This window comes from Amborella trichopoda, chromosome 2, assembly GCF_054954075.1.
Source record: "Amborella trichopoda isolate Santa Cruz 75 chromosome 2, AtrichopodaSantaCruz75HAP2 v2.0, whole genome shotgun sequence".
Taxonomy (NCBI): domain Eukaryota; kingdom Viridiplantae; phylum Streptophyta; class Magnoliopsida; order Amborellales; family Amborellaceae; genus Amborella; species Amborella trichopoda.
The window spans coordinates 58,985,968-59,013,075 of record NC_142337.1 but is presented as its reverse complement, the minus strand read 5'-3'; the positions used below and the strand labels follow the sequence as shown (position 1 = coordinate 59,013,075).

General features: G+C 34.4%; 1 protein-coding gene and 1 long non-coding RNA gene across 7 annotated transcripts; one reads left to right on the top strand and one right to left on the bottom strand.

Moving 5' to 3' along the window:
* Positions 1 to 5,885: 5,885 nt before the first annotated feature.
* On the bottom strand, positions 5,886 to 7,108 carry LOC18424745 (large ribosomal subunit protein eL29z). Of its 4 annotated transcripts, none has more exons than XM_011630835.3 (3): positions 6,923 to 7,108; positions 6,646 to 6,757; positions 5,886 to 6,176 (listed from the first exon to the last, which is right to left on the bottom strand). In XM_011630835.3, exons 2-3 carry the CDS (start codon positions 6,745 to 6,747, stop codon positions 6,090 to 6,092), a joined length of 189 nt encoding a protein of 62 aa, XP_011629137.1. In that variant the 5' UTR covers positions 6,748 to 6,757; positions 6,923 to 7,108; the 3' UTR covers positions 5,886 to 6,089. The 4 variants fall into 4 exon arrangements, with proteins under 4 accessions (XP_011629137.1, XP_088715071.1, XP_011629136.1 ...); XM_088858945.1 differs by having other exon boundaries at positions 6,646 to 6,753; XM_011630834.3 differs by having other exon boundaries at positions 7,067 to 7,108.
* Positions 7,109 to 13,417: 6,309 nt separating this feature from the next.
* LOC18431230 (hypothetical protein) lies at positions 13,418 to 26,387 on the top strand. Of its 3 annotated transcripts, none has more exons than XR_016049806.1 (4): positions 13,465 to 13,925; positions 21,920 to 23,850; positions 25,004 to 25,320; positions 25,966 to 26,387. It is a non-coding gene; the product is annotated as a hypothetical protein (long non-coding RNA). The 3 variants fall into 3 exon arrangements; XR_016049807.1 differs by having other exon boundaries at positions 13,478 to 13,925; positions 23,427 to 23,850; positions 25,016 to 25,320; XR_002280490.2 differs by having other exon boundaries at positions 13,418 to 13,925; positions 21,920 to 26,387.
* The last annotated feature ends 721 nt before the right edge of the window (positions 26,388 to 27,108 follow it).

Here is a 27,108-nt window from a genome sequence, read left to right as displayed (position 1 = left end):
GTAACTAACGGTCCAAATGTTTTCTTAACATAATTATTATTTTTAATTTTCAAATTTTATTTATTTATTCATATTTATGACCTCCATGTTTAAGATTATATATTATCCAAAAATAAAGATCAAATCATATTTAAAAATATATTTATTGCCAAGCCCACAATTGTACATGTGCAGGCTTGACCGCATTTTAACTGCATCCATTTATTTTGAACATTTATTTTTTAAGAATGCTAATGACCCTAACGTTTTTTTTCCTTGGTCAGTGCAGAGCAAGCCCCTACCTTTTGTAGAAATCGAGCCTACCTTTTTAGAAATCGAGCATAGAACGTAACATTGCAAATCATTAAGCGCTAACCAATTAAAAGCTCGGCGTTTTTTCTAAAGACCCTGATGTTGAGCTCACAAAATTTTTGGCAGACATGATGACTCTAAGCAAATAACTTAACCAAGCCACTAAGAAGCCATACGAATTTCGCATGAATGGGGCATTGGAACTACTAACTCGCGACTCTTACCTGGACTTAAAATAGTAAGTGTTAACATTCACTACAGATGGACAAATTAGAGTGTCATTTTGCAATAGGGCCAAAAATGCTCTTGGTACGATAAAATTAATCATCATACACATTTGCATAAAATATGAGCTTTTGCATTCGGGCGAAAAGTGCTCTTGGTATGATCAAATTAATCATCATATACATTTGCATAAAATATGAGCTGCGTAAATCAAGTTTTTCTTTTTCAAAAATATGGTATGCACAAATCAAAATTTTTTATATTCAAACCAATTTTCAAACTCAAAAATATATATTAATACACCATTTAATGGCAAAGTATCCATATGATAAGTTCGACGCTCCCTCATCTTCTGCACATCTATTTAACAGATCTAATGGCAGAGCATCCATATGATAAGTTCAACGCGTCCTCATCTTCTAACACCTCTATTTAACAGATCCATTTAACATAGCTCAGGTGAATGGAAAGGAGGGAGAGCTCAGTTGAATGGAGAGGGAGGGAGAGCTCGGTAGAATGGAGAGAAAGAGAGAGAGAGGGGGGAGGAAAGGAGGGCGAAGGACACCCATCCTGCCCCACCACCAATTAACAAAAAACCCAACACCTACACCCAAAAAAAAATGCGGGTGTGCAAAATGCTTTGAGACTAGTCATCGGAATATCAGAAAAATAAATAACTATCACTTTAATAACCAGAATAACCAAATAACTATCACCATTTATACAAGCCAGAATAACCAAAAATGAGACAGAGAGGATGGAGTTGTTGCATTGCGCTTTTGGGCAAGTCATTAGAATAACCAGAATACAAAATAACTATCACATTTACTAAGTAAATACACAATGCACAAAAAATAAAAGAAATAGACATTTGAACCAATATTAACAGCTTGCAGGCAGAGACTTGGATTTATGTTATAGCCATTTTGGAGTTTTGCACCATATACTCCAACAAGTATTTGCTTCACCAAGAGGTTTTAGTTTTGTTCAAGTAAAAAGATCAACAAAAAATAATTTATTCATCTGGTATCACCACTCTTGGTCTCAGTAGAGATGTCGCAAATCAAATTCACTGCCATTCAAATCCCTACCAGATCATCTTTTTTAAAATAAAGATTGCTCACAAAGCCAATCAACTAATCGAAGGTCAACCATCCTCTGTTCTGTCAGAATAATTTATAAGTTCCCTTAAAACACCTCGTTCTATTATACTACTGACTAGTTCAGTTCACCACAAAAACTTCAACAGTAATCCAATCCATCCAAATATCAGCAAAACATAACATAATCAATGATACAGTGACACAGTCACCATCCAATATGTTTGAATCTTCAATACACCTCAACAAAGGTTCTCAAGGTATCCAGGTCGTAGAAACAGATCGTCAATCCTAATCAAGGATTCAGATGCCCTGCATCCAAAGGTGAAGGACCTTATGCCCTCCATAACCAGAATACCTATTGTATAGCTTAATCCCAACCAAACACAATACCAGCTCAAAGCCTTCCAGCCAACCTGGAGTCTGGACATGACAGTTACTCATGAGCAAGTCCCATTCTGAAATTTGACTCATTTCTGAATACTTGGAGTAATGTTTGCAAAATTCAACTGTTGTTGGGTAAATCTCATTCTCTACCCTGCTTATAACATGGAAAATTTATCTCACCCACAAACCATAAAACAGAGCTGTTTTGACCCATTCATGACCAATCGCCAGAATAGACGTCCACAGTTATGACCTGGCTCACTATATTCTACAACATCACAAGCAAGACTCAGACTTTACTTTCACATTTTTTAAGCGCCTTTAATTTGCTGATTCGTCATAGATCAAGTAGCTAGCTTGGTCTTTTAGAGGGTCTAAAAGTGAGACTACGGGGATTCTTCCTATTACTTCTTCCGATCACAGATAGCATTATTGCCATGTAAGAAGTGAAAATGCATTGCACAGCTTAGTTGCCAAGGACTGGTAAGATATGGGTGGTTGTCTGGTATTCACATGAGGCATTGATATTGGTACACATGAGAAGAGTATGAATACTTTCAGTTACATCTCAGTATTCTTAAAGACTTATTTTCAATCTGTCCATGCTATGACTGAAAAACAGCTATGAATCCAAATAATGGGATAAGCAAATGGAATCTACAATTTTACAAACCACCAACAAATCAGGAAGTCAAGCTCTATCATTAAATAAACCCAGTTTTATGGTATTGAAATTATATATATAGGTGGGAACAGTGGGATACTATTCCAATATACCGGAGTGAACTCATCTTTCTTCATAAAAGGCAAAAAATATGGGTTAGGGCACTTTCCTCCAGTACAAACGTGGAATTGCATTTTATAGTCTCATTCTCTAAAGAAACAATAAAGCAGCAATTTTAATCCAAAACCCTAAACTTGAATGCCCCATGTTTCTCACTAGATTTAATTGTTTTTTACTAGGTTTCGTTGTTACGAGGCCATGTTGAGTTCGAGCTAACCTATGTGAGAGTAAGAGATATAACATGAGCTTAATTTTGCAATACCAATTTGAGTAAAAATAATATATCAATAAACTTCTAGAAAGGGTTTCACAGGATTCAGCCAATTGTCTCCATCAATGGGATATCTTCCTAGCAAGCTTAGGATGGATATGCACCAAAATGGTTACATTTATTTATTTGCCACTTTTTGTCAGAAAGCTGATGAAGAAAGCCTATAATAGTATAGAGAAAATTGATGAAGAAAGACTATAAGAGTATAGAGAAATCTCAAATCAGACTTGAATCATAAAGTGCTAATGGGTTACCTCTGCCACCAAGATCACACTAACGAAAGATACACATCAATATTTTGGTTTATTAAGCATTAGGAGAGCCCGGTTGAATTAGTTGGAGGCCTGGAACTCAATAAATAGGGTACTGTGTCTTTGGGTATATCAAGTAGAAGTCATTAGAAGTGTTTGGAAGCATATGTATCAATATTTTGGTTTATTAAGCATTAGGAGGGCCCAGTTGAATTAGTTGGAGGCCTGGAGCTCAATAAATAGGGTACCTTGTCTTTGGGTATATGGATATATCAAGTAGAAGACATTGGAAGTGTTTGGAAGCAGGGTAAAGGAGCTACACCTTTAATCAAGTCCTTCGTATGAGCGTAAAATACGATACCTCATGAACATGGTCGCCACACTTCCCATTCATATGGAAAGGCCAGATATACTGAGCAATTTGCCTGAATTTTGTAAAATTCTTAGCAAGAAAAATATGAGCAGAGAAGTGATGAAAAGGAATTGGTAGATTCGTATGCTGATGGAATATTATCAATCGAAGAGAAGGTGGCATTCAACAAAGATACAGTTCAAAATTGATTGAGGCCCATCAGCACCCGCTACCTATAGATTTCTAAAGCATAGCTAAAATGAGAATTCAACTGAGAACCACGGAAATTAGATAAAATAAGCATTTCAGAGACATGCATGGTAGGGTGTAAAAAATTCCCTAGCCTTAAGGTGTTTCTCAAATGTTTTTAGGAATCCTTAATAGCAGAAGGCAACACACTTGATGGCTTCAGTGTCATGATGTCAGAATATTGGGAGGATGCACATCTGAAGAAAATTGCAGACCTCATGAGTGAGAAATTTCAATTTTTTTATCATAGACAGAAATTGCAAACCAAACAAATAAGAAATTTGAAATTAGCAACATAACATTCAACACCTTAAACAACTAAACAATGTTACGACAAAGACCAATGTAGAGACTGACTCCATAACCTAAGAGAGTGGGCATGAAGACCTTTGATATGGACAATCATTTCTCAATCTGTGACAAATATATTTATATAAATTGGGAATTCTTATATGAAAGTTTTCAGTTGCATACGTGATAACATTTCAAGGACACCCTTACACTGGGAATTTTTATATGAAAGTTACCTATAAGGTCATTGGAAACAGTACACAAGTATTTCAAGAGAACTGCAGGGATACAAAAAAAGAGGATTGCATGGCAGTTCCACATCAAAAAATAAGTACTACCCACTGTTTTACCCATAAATCAAGACATTTTAAATGGTTCAAACTAAAGCTGATAAGAACAGAGACCAACTCCATAACCTAAGAGAGTTCCCACCTAAGAGAGTGGGAACGAAGACCTTTGATACGAACGATCATTTCTCAATCTGTGACAAATATATTTATATAAATTGGGAATTCTTATATGAAAGTTTTCAGTTGCATAACGGATAACATTTCAAGAATGCCCTTACATTGGGAATTTTTACATGAAACTTAACTATAAGGTCGTTGGAAAGAGTATTTCAAGAGAACTGCAAGGAACACATTTCCATTGAACTTTTAAATATATTAAATGTTTCTCCTGACCACATCAAAAAAATAAGCACTACTCTCTGTTTTACCCTTAAATAAGGAGATTATAAATGGTTCAAACTAAAGCTGATAAGAACAGAGACCGACTCCATAAGCTAAGGGAGTGGGAATGAAAACCTTTGATATGGACAATCATTTCTCAATCTGTGAGAAATATATTTATATAAATTGGGAATTCTTATATGAAAGTTTTCAGTTGCATACGATAGCATTTCAAGGACACCCCTACATTGGGAATTTTTATAGGAAAGTCAACTATAAGGTCATTGGAAACAGTACACAAGTATTTCAAGAGAACTGGACACATTTCCATTGAACCTTTAAATATATTCTCCTGACAAAAAAAGAGGATTGTATAGCAGTTTCACATCAAAAAATAAGTACTCTTCTCTGTTTAACCCATAAATCAGATATTATAAATGATTCAAACTAAAGCTAATGGTTCAAACTAAAGCTGATAAGAACAGAGACCGACTCCATAACCTAAGAGAGTGGAGTGGGAATGAACACCTTTGATATGGACAATCAATTCTGAGTCTAATTTATAATAAATTGGGAATTCTTATGTGAAAGTCCTCTCTGTTTTACAGCACAAATCAAGACATTATAAATGGTTCAAACTAAAGCTGATAAGAACAGTAACATTTCAAGATAAGATAACATTTCAAAGCCACCCTTACATTGGGATTTCAAGATAACATTTCAAGGACACCCTTACATTGGGAATTTTTATATGAAAGTTAACTATAAGGTCATTGGAAACCGTACACAAGTATTCGAAGCATTTCAAGAGAACTGAAGGGACACATTTCCATTGAACTTTTAAATACATTAAATATTTCTCCTAATATTGAAAACAGTACTCTCTTACCCATAAATCAAGACATTATAAATGGTTCAAACTAAAACTGATAAGAATAGAATACACTGCACCAAAACAAAAAAGTAAAATATTAGTAAAATTGATAATATCATCATATGAGTGAATCCAGCAATTAAACACACAACATTAATAAAATTGATAATATCGTCGAATGAGTGAATCCAACAATTACTATTACATACGCTCAAAATTAAGGCCCTTGTCAGGCCCTTGTCAATAACTCCATAGTCAATCAAAAATAAAGACCTAGCCCATAAAAAAATAAGAGAAATGTACTGAAATAGTCATTGCATTTTAAAACCCTAAAATCTCGATTCTATTCTTCCTCTTCGGTGGCAGAAGCCCCATTGGGTTTGTTATGCTTCCTAGCATACCTCTGATTCCTCAGGAATTTAGGATCCATCTGTAAACCCACCATTTCCGAAATCCATCAGAATGCATCCATATATTAAAAAAATTTGTTGTACAATGACATTAAACCCATGATTGATTCCTAGGAAACCAAATGATAATTATAACAAAATAAGACATATTATACGATTATTGATGGATCACCAAATGTAAAAATAGCAAATTAAAGACAACTAACAGAAATATAATAATAAAATATAAAATATGCAAATGAGCATGCATTGTGACATTAACCCCATGATTTCTTCCTTGGAAATCAATGGATAAATTACCCAAAAGAAAAACATCTTATAAAAATATATACTATTGATGGATCCCCAAATGGAGAAATACCAAATAATGACAACTAACAGAGGGAATAATAAGATGATAGCAAATTAGCACGTATTGAAATAATGAAAAAACCAAAATATCAGAGAACCATAGACTGCGCATTATGAGATCAAGGAAAAACAGATTACCCCTTTTGTGGAGGTGTGCCTCTGCCTTCTGGGTTTCTTGATTCCATTCTTGTGAGCCTTGTAAGATTGGTTATGAGCTGTGTGGTTCTTCGACTTTGCCATTGTTTCCTGACTAAAATATTATTTTTTGCATATAAAAAAAATTTAAGTTTACTCAACGTAATATGTCAAAATGCAAATCAAACAAACAACATAACTACCAGACTATTATGATAGATAAAGAGAAAGCGTCCATGTACACTGGATATAGAGAGTAAGAGAGGGAGAATATTCTTACAGAGAGTGACCCTTATAGTGGAAAGAGAGAAAGGGGGACACAATGACTCGGTAGAGGGAGGCGATAGAGAGATTAACTTAGCGTATCAATAATAGAGAGAGATTGACTCGGGGTATGAAGAGGAGAGAGGGGGCGAGATAGTACCTTGGCGTGTGAAAGAGAAAGGAAGTAGCAGGGTCTTGAGTTGCAGAATGAAATAGCAGCAGAGTCTCTTGTAAACCCTAACCCTAACTTTTCAATGCAGAAAAATGACCAAACACTCCCCACAAATTGTAAAAATGAGATCCCAAATACCCTTATTATTTTCAAAAACTAGCTGACAGTCCAGAGTCAACCGACCCAACCCTCCAAAGAGCGTAAACAGTTACTCGGGGTGTAGTTTGTATAAGGGCCCTAAACCAGCGTTTTAAAAATCGCCGATTCGAACCGGACTCGCCCGGTTCGACTCGGAATTCACGAAAAAAGGACCGGATCGGTTCAAAAACCGGGAATCGTCCGGTTCTAGAGAGAACCGGACGATTCCGCACAGTGACTCGCCGATTCACTGTGCGGAATCGGCGAGTCCGTGAAGAACACGGGTTGCACAGTGTTCTTCACGGATTTTTTTCAAATTTGTCATTTTTTGATCACTTTTTTTGTTTTTTTCGGCACGTGATCTGTTTTTCAGGCTGTAAACAGCTTTATTCAGCTTTTTTAACGATTTAATGGTGGAAAAATTGGTTGTTTTTGGATCAAGAAAAATTCGGGGTTTAGGGTTTCCGCCATTTTTGAAATTTCATGCCAAATAGGGCATGAATCTTTCAAAATTTGTTGGCATATTGATCTTAAAGCTGTGAATCAAAAGATTTTGTTACTAATTTGTGAAAATCGTTGAGAAAAACAGACTTTTTTGGAGATTGAAGGCTTCGGTTCACAAAAACAGGTAAGAACTTTGGGTTTTTTTGTTTTTCCGCCATTTGATTTATTTCATGGCATATTTTGAACAAAATGAGTTCAATAATTAGGGTTTTTAATCTTTATTGTGTCTAGTATGATTTAAAATTTTTAATTTTACGTAATCTGGTCAATTACAGCAAGAAATTTGATATGAACAGTGAGATGTCAGGGAAAAAAAATTCCGCTGTTTTTTTTTTTTTTTTTCCGCCTTTTGATTTTGTTTTCATGATATATTAGAAATAATGTGTTAAAAATTTAGGTTTTTGATTCCTTATATTGTTGTTTATCAGAAAATATAGTCAATTGGATGTAATTTATTCACTTGGAGGTGAATTTTTGAGTTAAAATCGCTTATGTAAAACGACTCTGTGAAGAACAATTTTTTTTTTTTTTTTTTTTTTTTTTTTTTTTTTTTGTTGCCCATGATAGAATTTTTTGTAATCTATGATCGAATTTTTTGTAATCCATGATCAAAATGTTTGTTTTTTTTTCTTGTAATCCATGATCGAATTTTATTTTTTATTTTTTATTTTTGTAACCCATGATAGAATTTTTTGTAATCCATGATCGAATGTTTTGTAATCCATGATCGAAATGTTTGTTTTTTTTTGTAATCCATGATCGAATTTTTTGTTTTTTGTTTTTTATGTAACCCATGATAGAGTTTTTTGTAATCTATGATTGAATTTTTTGTTATCCATGATGTAATTGTTTTTTTCTTTTTTAGTAATCCACGATCGAATTTTTTGTTTTTTTTTTTTTTTTTTTTTTGTAATGCATGATCGAATTTTATGTAATCCATGAACGAATTTCTTGTAATCCATGATAGAATTTTCTGTAATCCATGATCGACTTTTTTGTAATCCATGATCGAATTGTATGTAATCCATGATCGAATTTTTTGTAATCCATGATCGAATTTTCTGTAATCCATGATCAACTTTTTTGTAATCCATGATCAAAATGTTTGTTTTTTTTACTTGTAATCCTTGATCGAATTTTTTGTGTTTTTTTTTTTTTTGTAACCCATGATTGAATTTTTTGTAATCCATGATGGAATTGTTTTTTTTTGTTCTTGTAATCCACGATCGAATTTTTTGTTTTTTTATGTTTTTTTTTTTTTTTGTAATCCATGATCGAATTTTATGTAATCCATGATCGAATTTTATGTAATCCATGATCGAATTTTATGTAATCCATGATCGAATTTTTTGTAATCCATTATCGAATTTTTAGAAAATTTATGAATTTTTTTTTTTAATCCATGATCGAACTTTTTGAAAATTTGTTAATTTTTTTTTTAATCCATGATCGAATTTTTTGAAAATTTGCTGTACTTTTTTTTTTTATTTCTTTTTATCCATGATCGAATTTTTTGAAAAATGATGATTTTTCGAAAAGATGTGAAAATCGTGATAAAGTTTTGATTATCATGATGTATTAAACATTTAAACCTAATTTTTAATTTTTATTGTTTGAGTTTGCTGTAATTTTTTTTTTTTTTTTTTTCATGATCGAATTTTTTGAAAATTGATGATTTTCCGAAAAGATGTGAAAATCGTGACAAGGTTTTAATTATCATGAGGTATTAAACCATATTTTAAATTTTTATTGTTAAAGTTTTTGTTGAAAAAATTGTATGTTGATGGATTATTTATGCAAAAAAATGCATGTTATTATATTTTCAATACAAAACTGTATTTTTTTTATTTGTTGTTCATGGATTTTTAAGTTGGAATGAATGATGTTAGCCGGCTCTTTGAAGAATTGTTTTTATTATTAATTTTTTAATGCAAAAAATGTATGTTCTTGATAATTGAGTTGTAGCCATGCTTGGAGCTTGCATTTTGTATTATTCTAAATGTTTGTAATTGATATGTACGAAATATTATTGTCAAAAAAGGTATTTTGCAATAACAAATAACAACGAATATGACTACATGAACTACCGCAACATATTATCACTACATATTGTGATTATTTTTCTTTTTGAACTGTCAGGTTAATTTAAACTTTTTACATCTTAAAACAGTTGAATCATGTCAAGATCTATAGAAGACCCTGCATGGCAACATGGGGTCAGACTTGATCTCAACAAGAAAGACAAAATTATTTGTAATTACTGTCAAAGAGTGATAAGTAGTGGGGTACATAGGTTCAAGCAACACTTGGCAGGGGTTAAGGGAGAAGTTTCTGCATGCACTAGTGTCCCTAGTAATGTAAAAAAACAGATGGTGGCAATTCTTAATGCTAGCAAAGGTAAAAAAATTGCCAAACATAGGACATATCAATATTCGCATATTCATCCAAAAACATGAAAATTCTTAATGGAGTACCCTCATTTTTTATTGAATTCCTAAAAAACAATATTTATAATGAATTTTAATAATTTTTTCGGATTTTTTTGAAGATTTATTCTGACCGATTCACCCGATTCCGATCCGGACCGCCGATTCGCCGATCCGGATCGCCGATTCGCCGATCCGGATCGGTTTTTGAAAAGCCCGATCCGGGTCACCGATCCGGTTTTTAAACCATTGCCCTAAACAATCAAAGTGTATCGCACCTTCAAATAATATCGACAAATGTCATTTTAGAATAAAAAATATTTATGGTAAATATATTTTTATCTCGAGTTAACAATTGTAAAGCTTGAAAAGTAGTGTAGATCAAGCATATTTACCAATACTTAAAAATCTTGAAAATTGACGGTGTAGATAATATACTATAAATACTTAAAAAGCATACTTGAAGTCCATTTTTTAATCTATGAATACTTAAAAAGCATATCTATGAATACTTAAAAAGCATATCTATTTTCAAAACTTGAAGTCCACTTTTTAATCTATGAATACTTACAAAGCATATCTAAGAATACTTAAAAAGCATATTTATTTTCAAAACTTGAAGTCCATTTTTTCTAGGGTGAGGTTTGTGTAAGGTTTCCTCCTTGTATTGTAGAAATAAGGCGCGCTTATAAAATTCTGTTTCGGTGTCAAAAACCTTGTGATGGCTAGGAATTTTTTTTCATCTTCAATTATAAAATTTAAAATTTTTAAAATTGTACAGATCCAGCAAATCAATAAACACTTTAAAATCTTAAAAATAGACAATCTATGTTTGGAATTTATCAAATGATAAGGCTTTTATAATGCCTAGGCTTTGTGAAAAATAAAACAAACCTCACATCAAAAAGCGTTTAGGCAACAAAAATTTCTATGATGGCTCTAAAATCAATTTTCAATACTGACAATGAAATTCGAAACTCAAAAAATAGTACATATCTTGCAGAACTATGAATACCTACTCTTAGGGCTAAATGAGCGGTCTAGATAATTTATTATAATACATGCTATTTTTAGAGTTTAAAATCATTTTCTTTTTAACAACCATAATGTTCAAGCCAAAAAGATCGTTATAAAAAATTTTAATACTTTAATTGTAATTTTCAATGAATGATAAGTTAGAGTTTTTACTTACTTTGATAGGGTTGCATCCTATCAAACTGTTTTCCTTTATCAAATCATACTCATATGGAGATGTTAATACTCCTGCCTTTAGGGCGGGTCTGATAAAAAAATAAAATAATTCTAATTGTTTAGAAGTCTATATAATGAAACATTTTGACATAAAACCTTGATAATTAAGAGCACATATACTGTGCTCCCGTAGGGGCATATTGTATATCTATTCACTCGCTCAAAATACCTATTTAGGAAGATTTGTTTGGTCTGACATTTGGAGAACTGCATGAAAATTACTAGATTATTATTTTTAAAAGAATAAAAAAAATGAATTTTAAGTTTTGTAACACTTAGATCTAGCCCTTAAAAAATTGAACAGTCTCTATTCAATCTCGATGCATTATTCTTTCTTGTGCATAGAGTTCATTTCAGATTTCCTTTTTTAGTGTGGTTAGTGTATGGGTTTTAGAGATTACATTTCCAAATCTGGCAATCTAAAAAGTATCCTAGTACGTGTTTTACCGGAGGCAATAAATAGACAGAATAGTAGGAAATCTTTTGGGATAAAAAAATAAACTTATTCAATATACTATAAGTCTATGAAATAGCATGGACATAATGTGAAATTGCATTTGGTGGTGATAGACAAACAAACCTAAATATTTTATTTATAATGGATTAACACTAAGTCATTTTTTTAATACACTAATAGTCATATCAAGAAATTGGTCAGTCTCATTCAATGGCAAATGGTTGAAATGCTGCAATCTTAGCATGTCATACATATATAAAAAATAAAAAAAATGAAGGAATATAATAAAAAAATAAGATTTATTTTGGAGTTTAACTTGAGTTGGGAGAATAAGTTGCACTCGAAAAGGATACAATGAGATGATTTACTTTTGGTATAAGATGATCATAATTAATTTTGACCGTTGGCTGTGCAATTGGATTATTGCATTTACTTGATGCGTGCAGTTTGCATACGGATGCATCCGTAGGTGTAGAGGCAAGGTGCACCTTCAAATTTTGTCATGGTATATAATTTTGATGTAAAATGTTCTTAGGATTATCTTAAAATCTATTTTTACATATAATTATTAAATTTTAAATCGAAAAAATGGTTAAAATCAAATAGATCTATAAATCAAAGGGTTTTTCAACATTAAAACTACCTTTTCCAATGGATTTTTGGGGGGCATCCGTAGTTCTACATTATAAGGTAGCAGCATCCGATAAAGTTTATCCTTATTTCATCGACCAAGCACAATCTTCAAAATAAAATCTTTCGAATTTTGTAACATTCTCAAGTTATCAAATCTCATGTCATTATAAATAATTATAACCTTTTTGTGTCAAAGATAAATCGTCTCATTGTATTCAATCCTCCCTTAAATAGGATAAAGTTTGACATTTTACTTAGTGACATTTGAACAAAATTTTGCCAATCAAACTTGTTGAACTGCGAACTAAGCCTCAAACTAGTTTGATTTGGTCAAAACCAGATCTTAAGAGGAATAATCTTTTTTTAATGTGGTTTATAGAAAAAAAAAAAAATGTGGCTTAACTTTTGAATGGTAAATCAAGGGATCTCCTTTTTTTTGGGTGAATAAAGTATGGGACCTCATAATATTTGTTTTGGCTTCTCTTAAAAAATATTCATTTGATGTTTGGATCCCAAAATTTAGGCTTAAGAAAAATTTCCCAAAGCAGGTATTCAGTTGGAACAATATAATATGATCCATAGGAAATTTGCTCCAATTTTATTAGAACAGGGACTATTCTTATTCTAAAAGTTGATGTGTATGTATGGCATACATTTTGGGGAGTATATTATATATGGTCATCGAGATGAGATCGAATTGGTGGTCTGACCGGTTGGACTGCAGAGTAATTATCTTGCTTAATTTGATCCAAAGTAAAATTTGAGTTTGTTAAAAAATTAATAAAAGCCAATGTTTGATCGGTTTCAAACAGTTATTTTCAACCCATTTTAATATATTTTATGTTTTAAATTATTATATCTATTTCTTTATTTATTCTAAAATCCAACTAGACTGGATCAAACTTCTCACAGGTTCGGTGGCTCATCACATATTGATGACAATGACATCATTCGCTTCTTCATAAACGAGTTTCAAAGATTTTCCTTGATATGAAATTTTGAGGTCCGTTTTACCATTACCATGCTATTATTTTTGGCGAGAAAGAAAATGAGCTCCTAAACGCTTAATCTTATCACCGGCCGTTCAAAATCGCAAATATTGAATCGCATCGGTTACCAGTTCTCGCGGGAGCATGTTCGTGCGTCTTTATAACAATATTTTGAATTGGAAAATCCGATTCGTGCGCTCGGGGCGCCACTTATAAATGAGAAGCGCTCAAACGCTTGGCTGAAACTCGAGAGAACAAAAAAAAAGGCTGGGCATTTTCTCTGCAATTTTTTGGACGCAATGAAGAAAGGGTTTACGGCGACTATGACTCCATTAAATCAATATCTGGAGTCGGAAAGAAACCCAAAAGATCAGATGGTGATAAAGCTCTTGAAAATTCGATCCCTCGGCTATCGGCCATTGCCAATTCAGTGGTTCTCGTTGTTCCAGGTGCGAGCTCTTCCTCCATTTGTATCGACATTTCATTATGGTAAAAAATGCAACGAATTGATAATGGGGTTTCTTCAATTTATGTTATTATAGTTGTATCTTGATTTCATTGTATCTAAGATGGCGGAAGAGATCATTATTAAGCCACCTTCAAATGCGCCAATGCTGAATTTGTTTTCTTTGCTCTTGTATGCTTCTATGGAATTTTTCTTTTCCTTTTTATTTTCTTATTTTTGTTCGTCTTTGGGCAAAATCAGTCCTATGGAAGTCTTTTTTATTTTCTGTTTGATTGGTAATTGTTCTATGGAAGTTAGATGCTTACTTTTCTTAGAGTGCCTAATAAAGGTCGAAGACCAGAATTAGGGTCTTGGATTGCCATTATCTCTGTGTAATGGTCAATTGCGAGGCATTTGTTTATGTTATGTGTTGAAGGAAATGATGGCAGAAACAATGCTTCAGAATCATGCAAATTGGAAATAATTGTAGACTTTCCAACACCATGAACAGGAATAATAGAACCATTGGCTATCGATATAGGAGGGTTATTAGAAGATTTCTCAAAACTGGTTAAGCACTTAAGATTACCAGTCATATGATCAGTAGCCCCTGAATCAATAACCCAAAAATAAATATTTGAATGAGAGTGAGAAGAGTAAGCTGAGGAATTACCTGTTTACTGGGGAGAGTCTTGTGTGGAGGTATTGCCGCTCTTACCATACTATTGAAAAAATTGAGCAAGTTTTTCAAAAGTAAATTGTGAATCAGTTGTAGATGCTTAAAAGCCAGTTCTCTTGCCTCTTATACCATGTCCTCTTATATCCTTTGAAGGTCTCAGATGAGGATGTAGAGCCCAACATCGATCCTTTGTGTGGCCAATAGCTTTGCAATGATCACATTTAAACATGATCCCTCTTTTATTATGACACCCTCTACGACGTCCATGAAAAACACCGCTTCCTCTTGTTTCATTATTAGTAGACTTCTCATTATTTGCAACAGGGTAGACTTCTCAATTAGTTCAGTGTTATTTGTATCAGGATTCATCACCTCCTTCCTAGTTTCTTCTCTTAAAATAGTAGAGTAAACACTCGAGAAACTATGAAGTTCAGCAGACATCAATATTTGACTTTTTAAGCTTCTCATATTCAGGTTTTAAAGCAGCAATAAATTGATATACTTGATCTTGCTAAACACGTTTTTGGATAACAGTTAAGCCAGTAGTGGCAAGAGTATAAGTGGCTAACTCATCCCACAGCAACCAACTTGAACTCAGTTACTGTTTTTTCCTGTTTAACTTGGGATATTTCTTGTTTCAATTAATATATGCGAGCAATATTGTTTTGATTTCCATAAACTGACTTAATAGATTCCCATAATTGTTGGGCTGTGTGAATGAGTAAATATTTCAGCAATTGTAGGTTGCATAGAATTCACAATCCAAGACATTACCATATGATCATTTGCGAATCTTCAAATGTAGGATCTTCAGCCTTGGGTGCTTTTGGTTTTCCAATAATATGTCCAATCTTAGATTTCCCACCCAAGGCCAAAGTTGCAGCCCTTGACCAGGCAATATAATTGAGTTCGCTAAGAGGGGTAGTAGTTAGTTTGATTCTAGTATTGGACTCAGAGTCATATGTAGAATACTTAGAGCTAATGTCCTTATCATCCATAGTTCTCAATAAGAAGAACTTTTAATAGCAGTAAGAGAGGGCAGCAATACTTACCATAGATGACTGAGCAAATCCAAAAGAATGAAGCACACAAGCTGTAGAAGAAATCCACTCATAGGTTGCTGGTTTTCTCGATCTAACGTGCAATCAATACTCATGGCTTTTGGTTGGAAAATACAAAGCAAACAAGAGATGACAAGCACACAACAACATTACATTCAACAACAGATGACATTAATTTCAAGAGGCTTGCTTGATACACACGGCCTCAAGCAAATAACAACAATGGCAGCAGATCGTGAAAAAAAAAAAAAACAACGGCAAAGAAAACCACCACACTCAAAAGAAACAAAGAACCCTGTATGAGCAATGGATCGCTACATGCTCTGATACCTACATCCACGAGAGTTTTTTTTCCACAATTATTTATGCTTTTACAATAAGCTTTGCAAGGCTACATATACACAAAACCAAAGAGTAAGTCAAGAGGAAACTACCCTAATTAATAGGATCTTGTAATCCTCAAAAAATCCCAAAAGAATAGCAACAAATAATAGGTGATGGGAAACAACCGCAAGAAATTAGGCGATGATAAAGGAAAATTCAGGGCTACAACATGGCATTGACAAGTATCACATCCATGAGAGTCAATACGAAGATTAGGAATTAAAAGATGCAAAGTATGATCTGAAGGGTGGCCAACTCTAGCATGCCACAACTTACTACTGGAACGCCTAGCCACTAAGGCTTTATTTTCTTGATAAAAAATATATAACCCATTTAAAATTTTCCCTTCACCAATCTTTCTCCCCGTGGCCCGATCCTGAAAGACAACATTTTGAGGAGAGAAAACAATATTGCAATTTAGATCTTTGGTTATCTTACTAACAAGTAACAAATTTGAAGGAAATTCCATGTTGTAGCCCTGGATACAAGTGTTGAAGGATTCACGGTCAATGCCATGCTATAGCCCTGAATTTTCCTTTATCATCACCTAATTTCTTGCGGTTGTTTCCCATCACCTATTATTTGTTGCTATTTTTTTGGGATGTTTTGGGGATTACAAGATCATATTAATTTGGGTAGTTTCCTCTTGACTTACTCTTTGGTTTTGTGTATATATAGCGTTGTAAAGCTTATTGTAAAAGCATAAATAATTGTGGAAGAAAAACTCTTGTGGATGTAGGCAAATATTGCCGAACCACGTTAAAATTTATGTGTTCCTTCTTTCTCTTTATATTTTTTTCTTTCTCTTATATTGTTAACATGGTATCAAAGCATGTAGCGATCCATTGCTCATCCAGGGTTCTTCGTTTCTTTTGAATGTGGTGGTTTTTTTTGCCATTTTTTTTTTTTTTTCACGATCTGCTGCCGTTGTTCTCCAATCTATTGCAAGAAAATTTCAGTGTACACAAACCACTGCTGGCTGATTTAAAACTGTCTGGAAAACTACTATCTTGAAGTTTTTGTCAGCGATATTGTTATTTGCTTGAGGCCGTGTGTATCAAGCTAGCCTCTTGAAATTAATGTCATCTGTTGTTGAATGTAATGTTGTTGTGCTTTTGTCATCTCTTGCTTGTTGTGTATTTTCCAACCAAAAGCCGTGAGTATTGATAGCACGTTGGATCGAGAAAACAAGCAGCCTGTGGGTGGATTTCTTCGACAGCTTGTGTGCTTCATTCTTTGGATTTGCTCGGTCATCTGTGGTAAGTATTGCTGCCCTCTTTTAATGCTGTTAAAGTTGAGAACTATGGATGATAAGGATATTAGCTCTAAGTATTCTACATATTATCTTCTTTTTTAGTCTATTTAAGGGAGATCTCCCTTAAATTAGTGAAGGAGTTAATAAAATTTGGTCTTGACAAGAGATTTGGTCTTGTGAAGAGATTGTTTTTGGGGTGGATTCCCATGCAGACCTTTGAGAGAGGGTATATTCTCTCAACATTTTCTTTTTTTTTTATTGTTATTTTTTTTGGTTTTATTTTCTCCTTGCATCAATTGGTATCAGAGGAAGTTAGATCTACAACGAGCAAGTCAGATCCAGAGATATCCGGTTTGTTTTACAAGTTATTCCTGCTCCTGCTATGGATGATCGTTGGATACAAACTAAAGCCCTAGAGGATTTTCGATCTGAATTGCGTGAGATGAATCAGGAGAGGAATCAAAGGATGCAATGGTTGGATCAGCAGCAGTTGGAGAACAATCTTCTTTGTGAAGAACATGGGATGCAACGGTTGGATCAGATGTTGCAGCGGTTGGAGAACAATCTTCCTCGTGAAGAAGGTACTCACAACCACAATCTTACATCAATAACTCCACGAAACCCAGGGTGCTGATTTATAACATAACGAAGATTACAAGCCAGATCCGCGTTTTATAGAGCGACCATGAGATTTTGATATTAAAATCGATCTCTCAAAATATCATGGTCAAAGGTGTTTGCTTGCATATGGTGTGTCTTTGGAGCTAGACCCATTCCTAGTTAGGAATAATTAGCCCAAGCTCGTATTCAACAATTACTCTTTTAACACAGTCGCAGGCGAAGAGTCTTACATCAGTCTTGAAGAAATTGAAGAAAAGGTACCGAGGCTCATGGTGGGACTTCATCACCAACTTTTGAGAAGGCCCCAAAAGATTTGAGTTCAATAAGCTCGAGGTCGAGCTTCTCCCAACCCGGGAGAATGATGCAGAGAAAAAAAAAAAATAGTTTTTTTAGTTTATCTTTTAACTCAAAAATAGGAGGTGCGTAGGGATAATTAGGTGGGCATATTTTGTGCGTGAATTGATATCGATCAATTGGGTGGTTAGTTTAGGAGTATAAATAAGATAATGTTAAATCTAAGGGGAGTTTATCTTTTTAAGCAAGGTTTTGTCTCTAGGGGGAGACTTTGATAAAACGCAGCCTATCTAGCCAAATTTTTTGGTACATGAGGTTAAGAGAAAGAAAATAAGGTGGAGAGGTAACATAGGAAAGTGTTTATCTTCTTTTTTAATTTATTTAAGGGAGATCTCCCTCCATTATAAATTAATGAATGAGTTAATAAAATTTGGTCTCGAGAATAGATTTGGTCTCGTGAAGAGATTGTTTTTGGGGTGGATTCCCATGTAGACCTTTGAGAGAGGGTATATTCTCTCAACCTTTTTTTTCTTTTTTTATTGTTATTTTTTTTGGTTTTATTTTCTCCCTGCATCAGATTATAAGGAAACATTTGCCCCAGTTGCCAAGATGGGCATTGTTCGGGTTCTTCTCTCTATTGCTGTAAATTGTGGTTTGCCTTTATGGCACATGGACGTAAAAAATGCCTTCCTCCATGGACACCATGAGGAAGAAGTGTATATGAATCTTCCTCTAGGTCATCCTAAAGAAGGAAATCCTGAACTTACTTGTAGACATAAAAATGCTTTATATGAACTCAAACAATCTCCGAGAGCGTGGTATGCAGCTGAGTACTACTCTATTAAGAATAGGGTTTAAAAAGGGCTCTGCTGACTATTCCTTATTCAGTAAGAATGGAAAAAATGGAATTGTTGTTGTCCTTGTGTATGTTGATGATATTGTAATAACTGGTAGTGACAAAGAAGGAATCTCATAGCTAAAAGGATACTTTCAAAGCAAATTTGATATTAAAGATTTAGGACAACTCAAGTACCTTCTTGAAATTGAGGTTGCATACTCCAAAAAGGGAATTTTTATATCTCAAAGAAAGTATGTTTTGGATCTCTTAAAAGATATTGGTAAACTTGGGGTCAAACCTGTTGATATTCCAGTCGACTTGAATAATAAACTTACTTCAAATGAAGGGGAGCCTCTTGAAAATATTGATAGATTTCAAAGACTTGTTGGGAAACTAGTCTATTTGACTATTACTGGGCGAGATATCGCTTATGGTGTTAGCCTAGTTGTCAATTTATGCATGCCCCAAGAACTAGTCATATGATTGTTGTTGAAAGAATCCTTTGATATCTAAAATCGTGCCCTGAAAGAGGAATTTGGCTATAATGTAATAATCACATTGATATTGTCAGATATTCTGATGTTGATTGGGCTGGATACTTGAATGATCGAAGGTCTACTACTAGGTTCTGTGGAATGGTGGGCGGAAACCTTGTCACTTGGAAAAGTAAAAAGCAAAGTGTGGTCGCCAGATCAAGCGCAGAAGCCGAATATAGAGCCATGGCTGCTACTGCAAGTGAACTTATTTGGTTGAAGTTTCTCCTTCAGGATCTCGGATTTCAAGTGAAACTGCTAATAAAAATGTTTTGTGACAATCGGGCTGCCATTCATATTGCTTCAAATCCTGTATTTCATGAAAGGACTAAACACATTGAGGTAGACTGCCACTTTGTCCGCGATAAGGTTCAAATTGGAATTATCAACACTCCATTTGTTCTAAGTGAAGACCAGCTAGCAGATATTTTACCAAGGCAATTTCAAAGACAAATTTTTTACAACCTTTGAGCAAGTTGGGCTCAATTGATATTTACGATCCAACTTGTAGGGGAGTGTTGAAGGATTCACAGTCAATGCCATGCTGTAGCCCTGGATTTTCCTTTATCATCACCTAATTTCTTGTGGTTGTTTCCCATCACCTATTATTTGTTGCTATTCTTTTAGGATTTTTTGGGGATTACAAGATCCTATTAATTTGGGTACTTTCCTTTTGACTCACTCTTTGGTTTTGTGTATATATAGCCTTGTAGAGCTTCTTGTAAAAGCATAAAGAATTGTGGAAGAAAAACTCTCGTGGATGTAGGCAAATATTGCCGAACCACGTTAAAATTTATGTGTTCCTTGTTTTTCTTATCTCTTTTTCTTTCTCTTATATTGTTAACATTATGCTTGTGTAAGGAATGATTATGAGAATGATGTTTTTTATATTTATTAAGGAAACTCTACAATAAGACTGTTTACCTTTGGTACAAAAAGATCAAAATCACCTCTAGCTACTTGATGTGAAATTGGGGAAGGGGGTGTTCTGGTGCCATTGACTGCACTAAAAGTCCAAGAAAGTTATTTGGACTTTGTGCAAGAAAATGACATTTGCATATGTCGGCTTGGTGCATTTGTGACCTTTGTGTATGGAAGGTAATGGTATCTTTGCGTGCAATCCCTTACTTTTTTTATTACCTTTTGTGTAGTTCAGTTGTAGGATTTGTTTGAAACAGGGATGTGATCTGGCAATCATCAACAACTTGACAATGCAAGCTGCAGCCTGAGTTCTAGAATGATGCTTATTTACATGGAATGGATAGTAATAATCATCAGATTGATGCTTACATACTTGTTATTATATGCTTCGGAATTATGTGGTGGTTTCTATTCTTAGATGCTTAATACTCAATATTTTTTATCATTAGACAAGGTTTTCACTAGCAAGAAGATTAAAAGTATATCATGCGATGAATTGTAAATGTACTTTTGCTATTTATTTAGTTTATCCTTAGGTCTAGTGTCTATTCGTCATTCATCATTGGAGATCAACTAGGGTGTGGTCCATGCCAAGAGTTAGAACAAGAGCATGTAGGCTGGCATTGTTATTAGAATATAATATTCTAAATGGATTTTTAATATGTATGATCATATTTCCAAGGATTTCATGTAACTTATTCAGTGGGTTGACAATGTCATGTGAGATCTCTATTTGTGTAATGTATCATTTCCATAGAAAGGTGAAGAGGCATGTGAGTGAGGCAGCTATTTTTAGTGTTGGATGATCTCGTTTAAGGTCGTAGACCATTATCTGGGTTCCACTTTAGCTCACATGGTTTGCAAGTCTTTAGGCGCTTTTAATATGAGTTTGTCAATTACTAAGTGACATGAGCCAATTGTCCTATGAATACTCACTCCTTTCACAACACTCCATAATTCTAAGATTTTACTGTTAGCTGTGATGCTAGCAGGCTGTTTGCAAGGAATTTATATTGCAAAATGTTAGCATCAGTTAACCAAAAAATTCCTATTGATCACAAGAATGACAGTCTATGTTATCTTTTCACATTTTAGTTGATCACGCAATTTACGTCATGCATTAGGTTGCTTCTTTCCAATATTGGACTTAGTTTTAAGTAATAGGGCTTCCAAGCTTGTTTTTTCCTTCTCCATAGCAATCGGGCTTCCAGACAATGATGTTATTATGTTTGGCTTCCAGACTATGATGTTGTGACTATTTTCTGAATCTCTCTATCTCTCTCTCTCTCTCTCTCTCTAAGATACAGCTGTTGTTTATTGTCTTATGCCCTCACTACCACAAAATTGGTAGCTTCCATTCCCATCTCATTCATTGACTTGAGCATAAAAGAGGTGTTATCATGCAATTGCAGGATTCTTCTTCTCTCACCTGAACAACTGCAGCACCAATCTGAGACTTAAGATGTCCAATAATGTCAAGGAACCTTCTTCTTATGCTCGGAATCTTTTAGAATTTTGCTCATACAGAGCACTAGGTGTACTGACTCAATGTCCAGATCACTTGAGTGATAAGGATTTCAGGTGCTTGACATTTGATATGATGCTTGCTTGGGAAGTCCCTGGTATTGGCAGTGAATCTTTAATCAAAGTGAGATAAACAATTGTTGTCGCAATGAATACTCATCAGCTTGTAGAAGTTGCACTTCTTTGTATTTCACTCCCTTTCTTCTTATTAATGAAATAATCTTGGTACTGCTACTACTGATGGCCTCATTTTAAGGGTTCTCTTAGAAATGTATATGGTAGCACACAGAGGTTATGCCTAGTACATTGTACATTGTAGTTTATCTAGAATGTTCTAGAAAATCTATGCCTTGAAATTGGACTGTAGTGAATTCACATGTTCATTTATAGTTGTTCCTTGGCTGGGGAGTTTGCTGTAGCCATTGGCACATCTCAAGTATTACAGAGGCTTTTTTGTGTTTATTTAGAAAGACGCTAGTTGTGGGTCCAATTTAAGTTTTGCAAGGGAATTTATCAAATGCAAAGCCAAAAAGTATAGCAGTTCAGTTATAGGCATGATATGTTAGGGCTGTGTACATGATTTCTAGTGATGATATCTGTTTGTGTACTATAGAGCAATTAAATAAGCAAAGAGCTTATCAGGGTCTCCATTTGCTTCGAGCCTTCCACTTGAAGAGGGAGAAATCATCGTAGATGTTGATGCCAATGTTCCTATTCAATCAGTACTTCAACACATAGGAATATCTGCATGGCCTGGTGAGCATTCTTTAATGTGAAACCCTTCTATTCTGAAATACCACACTTCACTTGGTCAGATTGCTTTTTGCCTCCCTGATGTTATGTTCTAAGGCAATAGCTTTTCTTTCTGCTTATCTGTTGGATAACATAAGAAGCTCTATTTGTGGCATGGCGCTTAACATTGACTAATCACGCATTATACTTTTGAGTCATTGATAGTAGGTGTCTATGATAAACCTGTTAAATATGATTTATCAGAAAGACTTGAAACAAGTGATAAAGCCGGATTTGACTGGACCATTGGGTGCATGGCTCTTTGATAAGGCTGTGATATATAAGTCAACATCTGTGTATGTTTGTACTTTTTATTATACATATGGTTTTTCCTCTCTATCGTACATTTTAAAAAATGGGTCTCTCTACTTTGTCAATGCATGGGGATCTTGAAACAATCTCTAACAAAAACATTCTACAGAACAGAGCCTGTTTTGATGGAATTCCCTGAATTTAAAGGTCATTCACGATGTGACTACTGGTTGGAAATTATTCGAGAGGTATTGCATGTGAATAGATTTATAAGGAAGTTCCATCTTGAAGATATTTCACATGCAGAGGCACTCTCCAAGGCAATATTAGTCATTTTTCGCTTTCGTGCAGTGAAGGAAGCTTTCCATATCTGGCCATCCCGTTTCAAAACACCTCTTACTGTTTCAACTTAGCTGAAAAACTTCCACGAGGGGATAAAATTTTGGAAGCCCTATCAAATCACCTGGAGCTGCTTAGTACTGGAAGATCTGATGATAAGAAGGAAACATTAGAGAATGCCACAAAGCATTCTTCTGGTTCGTATAAGGCATCATCTTTGTCAACACTAGCAAAACATGGCTTTGCATTAATTAAGGAGATGGATACTCTTGAAAAGGCATCATTTTTGGATGGAAACATCATGGTTGGTGAGACTGATACTCTTGAATAGGCAGTGAGAAAGTCAAAATATGATTTAGGAAGAGCTCAGGCAGCACACGAAACTGTAAACCAAGTGCAAGTGGAGGGGATCGATACTAATTTGGCCGTAATGATGGTATGTAGTGGTATGTTCACCAGTTGCTTTTGTAATTTCAGTTTATCCCCTGTAATATAGCTGAATCAGAAAGTGATTCAGCTGGTTAGGCAAGTGGGATTTTTCTTTGTTTATTTGTGTGCATTTTTGGGGATTTCTTAATTTAAACAAGAAAAGTAGACAAAGAGTCAGCTAGTCTGGTAGGCAAAACGCAAAATACAAGAATGTAGGATGGGCTTTTTTTGGTTAGTCTAGCCGGGGAAAGGACATTACCCTTCCAGTTCAACACTTTGGCATGCCATGACTAAATTGGGTTATGGTTCCGTTGAATCTGGTTGCACCTGCCAAATTGGCTATTTTTTACTAATGCCTGCATGATTGTATGTCAAATTGGCAAATGGTAAATCTATTTAGGTAAATTTGAATACTAAAAGAACACCAACAATTATGACTGTTTTCTGAGGATGATGTAAGGTGCATCTTCCCCATTTTAGGCAATTTTTTAGCTTGTCTGCATACAAATATTTTTCTGACAAAACTATGCTTCTTGCAATTTTTCCCTAATCATTTCTTGTACATTTTTTTCATTGGTATTTGATTGGGAATATTTAGTAGGTAATCTAATTCGAAAGTGAAACTCTTCCTTTAAGAAATACTTTATCTTTATCTGAACTTAAAGAGTAAATATTTTGGATGTAAATGGTGATTGTCTCATATTTTTGGATTATTAACTTTATTTGAAACCAAATACGTAATCCCCAATTTTAAGGATTTTGTTTTTGGAAAAAGAATTATGCTTTTTTAGCCCTTTGAGATGTAATCATAGTTTTGTAAACCTCTTGCTAGTAAGTTTTTTATGCACTCATCTAGACCACCGCTGGATGATGTCAACACATTGATTCTCTCTCTCTCTCCTTCCTCTCTCTCTCTCCCTCTGTCTCTCTCATGCAAGGGTTTATGCATGCGTCCTTATGCATACTAAGACTTATACAATACGCACGCCGAATGCTGACATTGAATGTATCGAAATCCTTGGATTTGTTATCTATTTTGCTAAAACATTTGCAATTTCGTTTGATTCTTGGGTCCCAGAATCAGAATTATGCATAATGATTCGAAGAATGATTCCTCTCTATTTCTATATTTTGGCAATTCTCTCACTACTTGAAAGTAGGTATTTCTATAGGTTATAACATGGCACATGGAACACAAAGACTTGCACTTTGACCCATATCTCTGGCTTACGGGGGCTGGATAAAGTACTTCATGCCTTGCATTTTCATTATCCTTGCTTGTCTAATACTCTGGCATAAGCATCGGAACAAAAGGAAGCAATTGGAAGTTTTCAAGGTTACACCTCCTCCTGCTCGGAACCCTGTAGAACAGCCTCTATTGTTGCAGGAGACCATCTCTCAATTTGAAACTCTTGTCCAAGAAGGGAACATCGTGCTCCTCAAATTAAGAGTTCTCTTGTTCGCACTTCTTCCAAGGGTATGGACCTCGCCTGTTCTTCATAATCTCTCCCCTTTATATTTTCTTCTGTGTGAATGAGCTGCTCCTTGGTTATTTTTTAAGGAATACTTGACACTTATTCTTTTTGATCTCTCTGTTATTGATTCATGATTTTTTTTTAGCTGGCTTTCATCGTATTCTAAAGATACAGCTATTCTTGACCTGAATTTGAAAGTGGAACAAAAAGATCTCTCTCTCTCTCCATTGGCTGATACAGCTATTCTCCACCTGAATTTGAAAGTGGAACAAAAAGATCTTTTTCTCTCTCTCCATCGGCTGCTACCATGGGTAATAAAAATGTGTTTCTTATGCTCACTGGTAAATGCGCACTGGGTTGAGGAAATAATCAATTATCATTTAGAGTTATCTTCATGGATAAAAATGTGTATCTTATGCTCACTGGTGAATGCGCACTGGGTTGAGGAAATAATGAATTATGATTTAGAGATACCGTCATGGTTTTATGCGGAAGTTGAAGAATCACATAGCAATATACATTACAATGAATAATGTATCATTTGTTTGTTTGTAAGTGCTGAACTCTACAGCTACGTAACTTGCCCATTATGAATGATATTGATGATGACTTTGTCATGTGAGGCATAATTTATTGTTTAATTGTAGGCTGCTCTTGTGTTGATCATCCTGACGATAGTGTTTGTGTTGGTGCCCCTGAATTCCATCATTATGCTGGTATTTCTTGAGGTTTATACAAGAGAAATGCCTCTGAGGAAGGCAAGCAATGAGAAGCTGATCCGAAGATTGAAGGAATGGTGGGTTAGAATACCTGCTGCACCTGTTCAGCTTATTAAGCCTGAGGATGACAAGAAAAAGAAGTAACAAATCCTTCACAAGTGATCCTACAAATCTTTCTCTCACTCAGGTGTGTGTATGCATATCTTATTTTTTACCATCATTCCTTCTTGTATATCAGGTGTGTATGCATATCTTATTTTTTACCATCATTCCTTCTTGTATATCAGGTGTGTATGCATATCTTATTTTTTACCATCATTCCTTCTTGTATATCATTGAGTTATTGCAGCTAGTATTAGGTGATCAGATTTTGGCAGTTATATCAGAATTCTAAATCCTACCCAGAAAGCAGCTTAACTGAGATCTCTGAGTTTTATATACAGAGCGCACGAGGACATCTCATAAATAATAATCCAAAAGTAGCAGAACCCCCATGCTGCATATACCTGAAATTTTTTAATTTTTCATGCAAGTGATAAAAGTTGTGTTTTTCAAAATTTTATTTTGCTAATTTTAACTAATAGTTTATAATTATCTTTTATAGAAAAAAGATGGCACGGAGCACTATTTATTTCCGAAATTTCTGGAATTTAAGATTTATCATTTAATGAGAGAAAATTCATGGTTATCTTGGTCATTCTCCTTCCATTATCTTCACAAGTGTTGCAAAAAACCAGATTATGAGGAAGAAAGCTTTTTGTTGTCAAAATTAGTTATATTTAGTTGCCTTATTGTTGATACTGAGACAATTAGATATGTCTAACTATTATACATAAAGGATAGTCAATGCTCATCTTTTATTTGAACTGTGGGTGAAAAAGAGAATGTTTTCTCACATCCTCACCTTTGTTACTTGTACCCCTTTAATTAACCATATGCGTTTGGGGACTAGTAAATAGTAAAATGTTAAGATTCTAAATAAAAAAATTACAGTTACTCAAGGAGAGACTGTTACTTAAAATGATCCAGCCTCTCTCTCTCTCTACCATGTAGATCTCTAGGTTAGCAAAG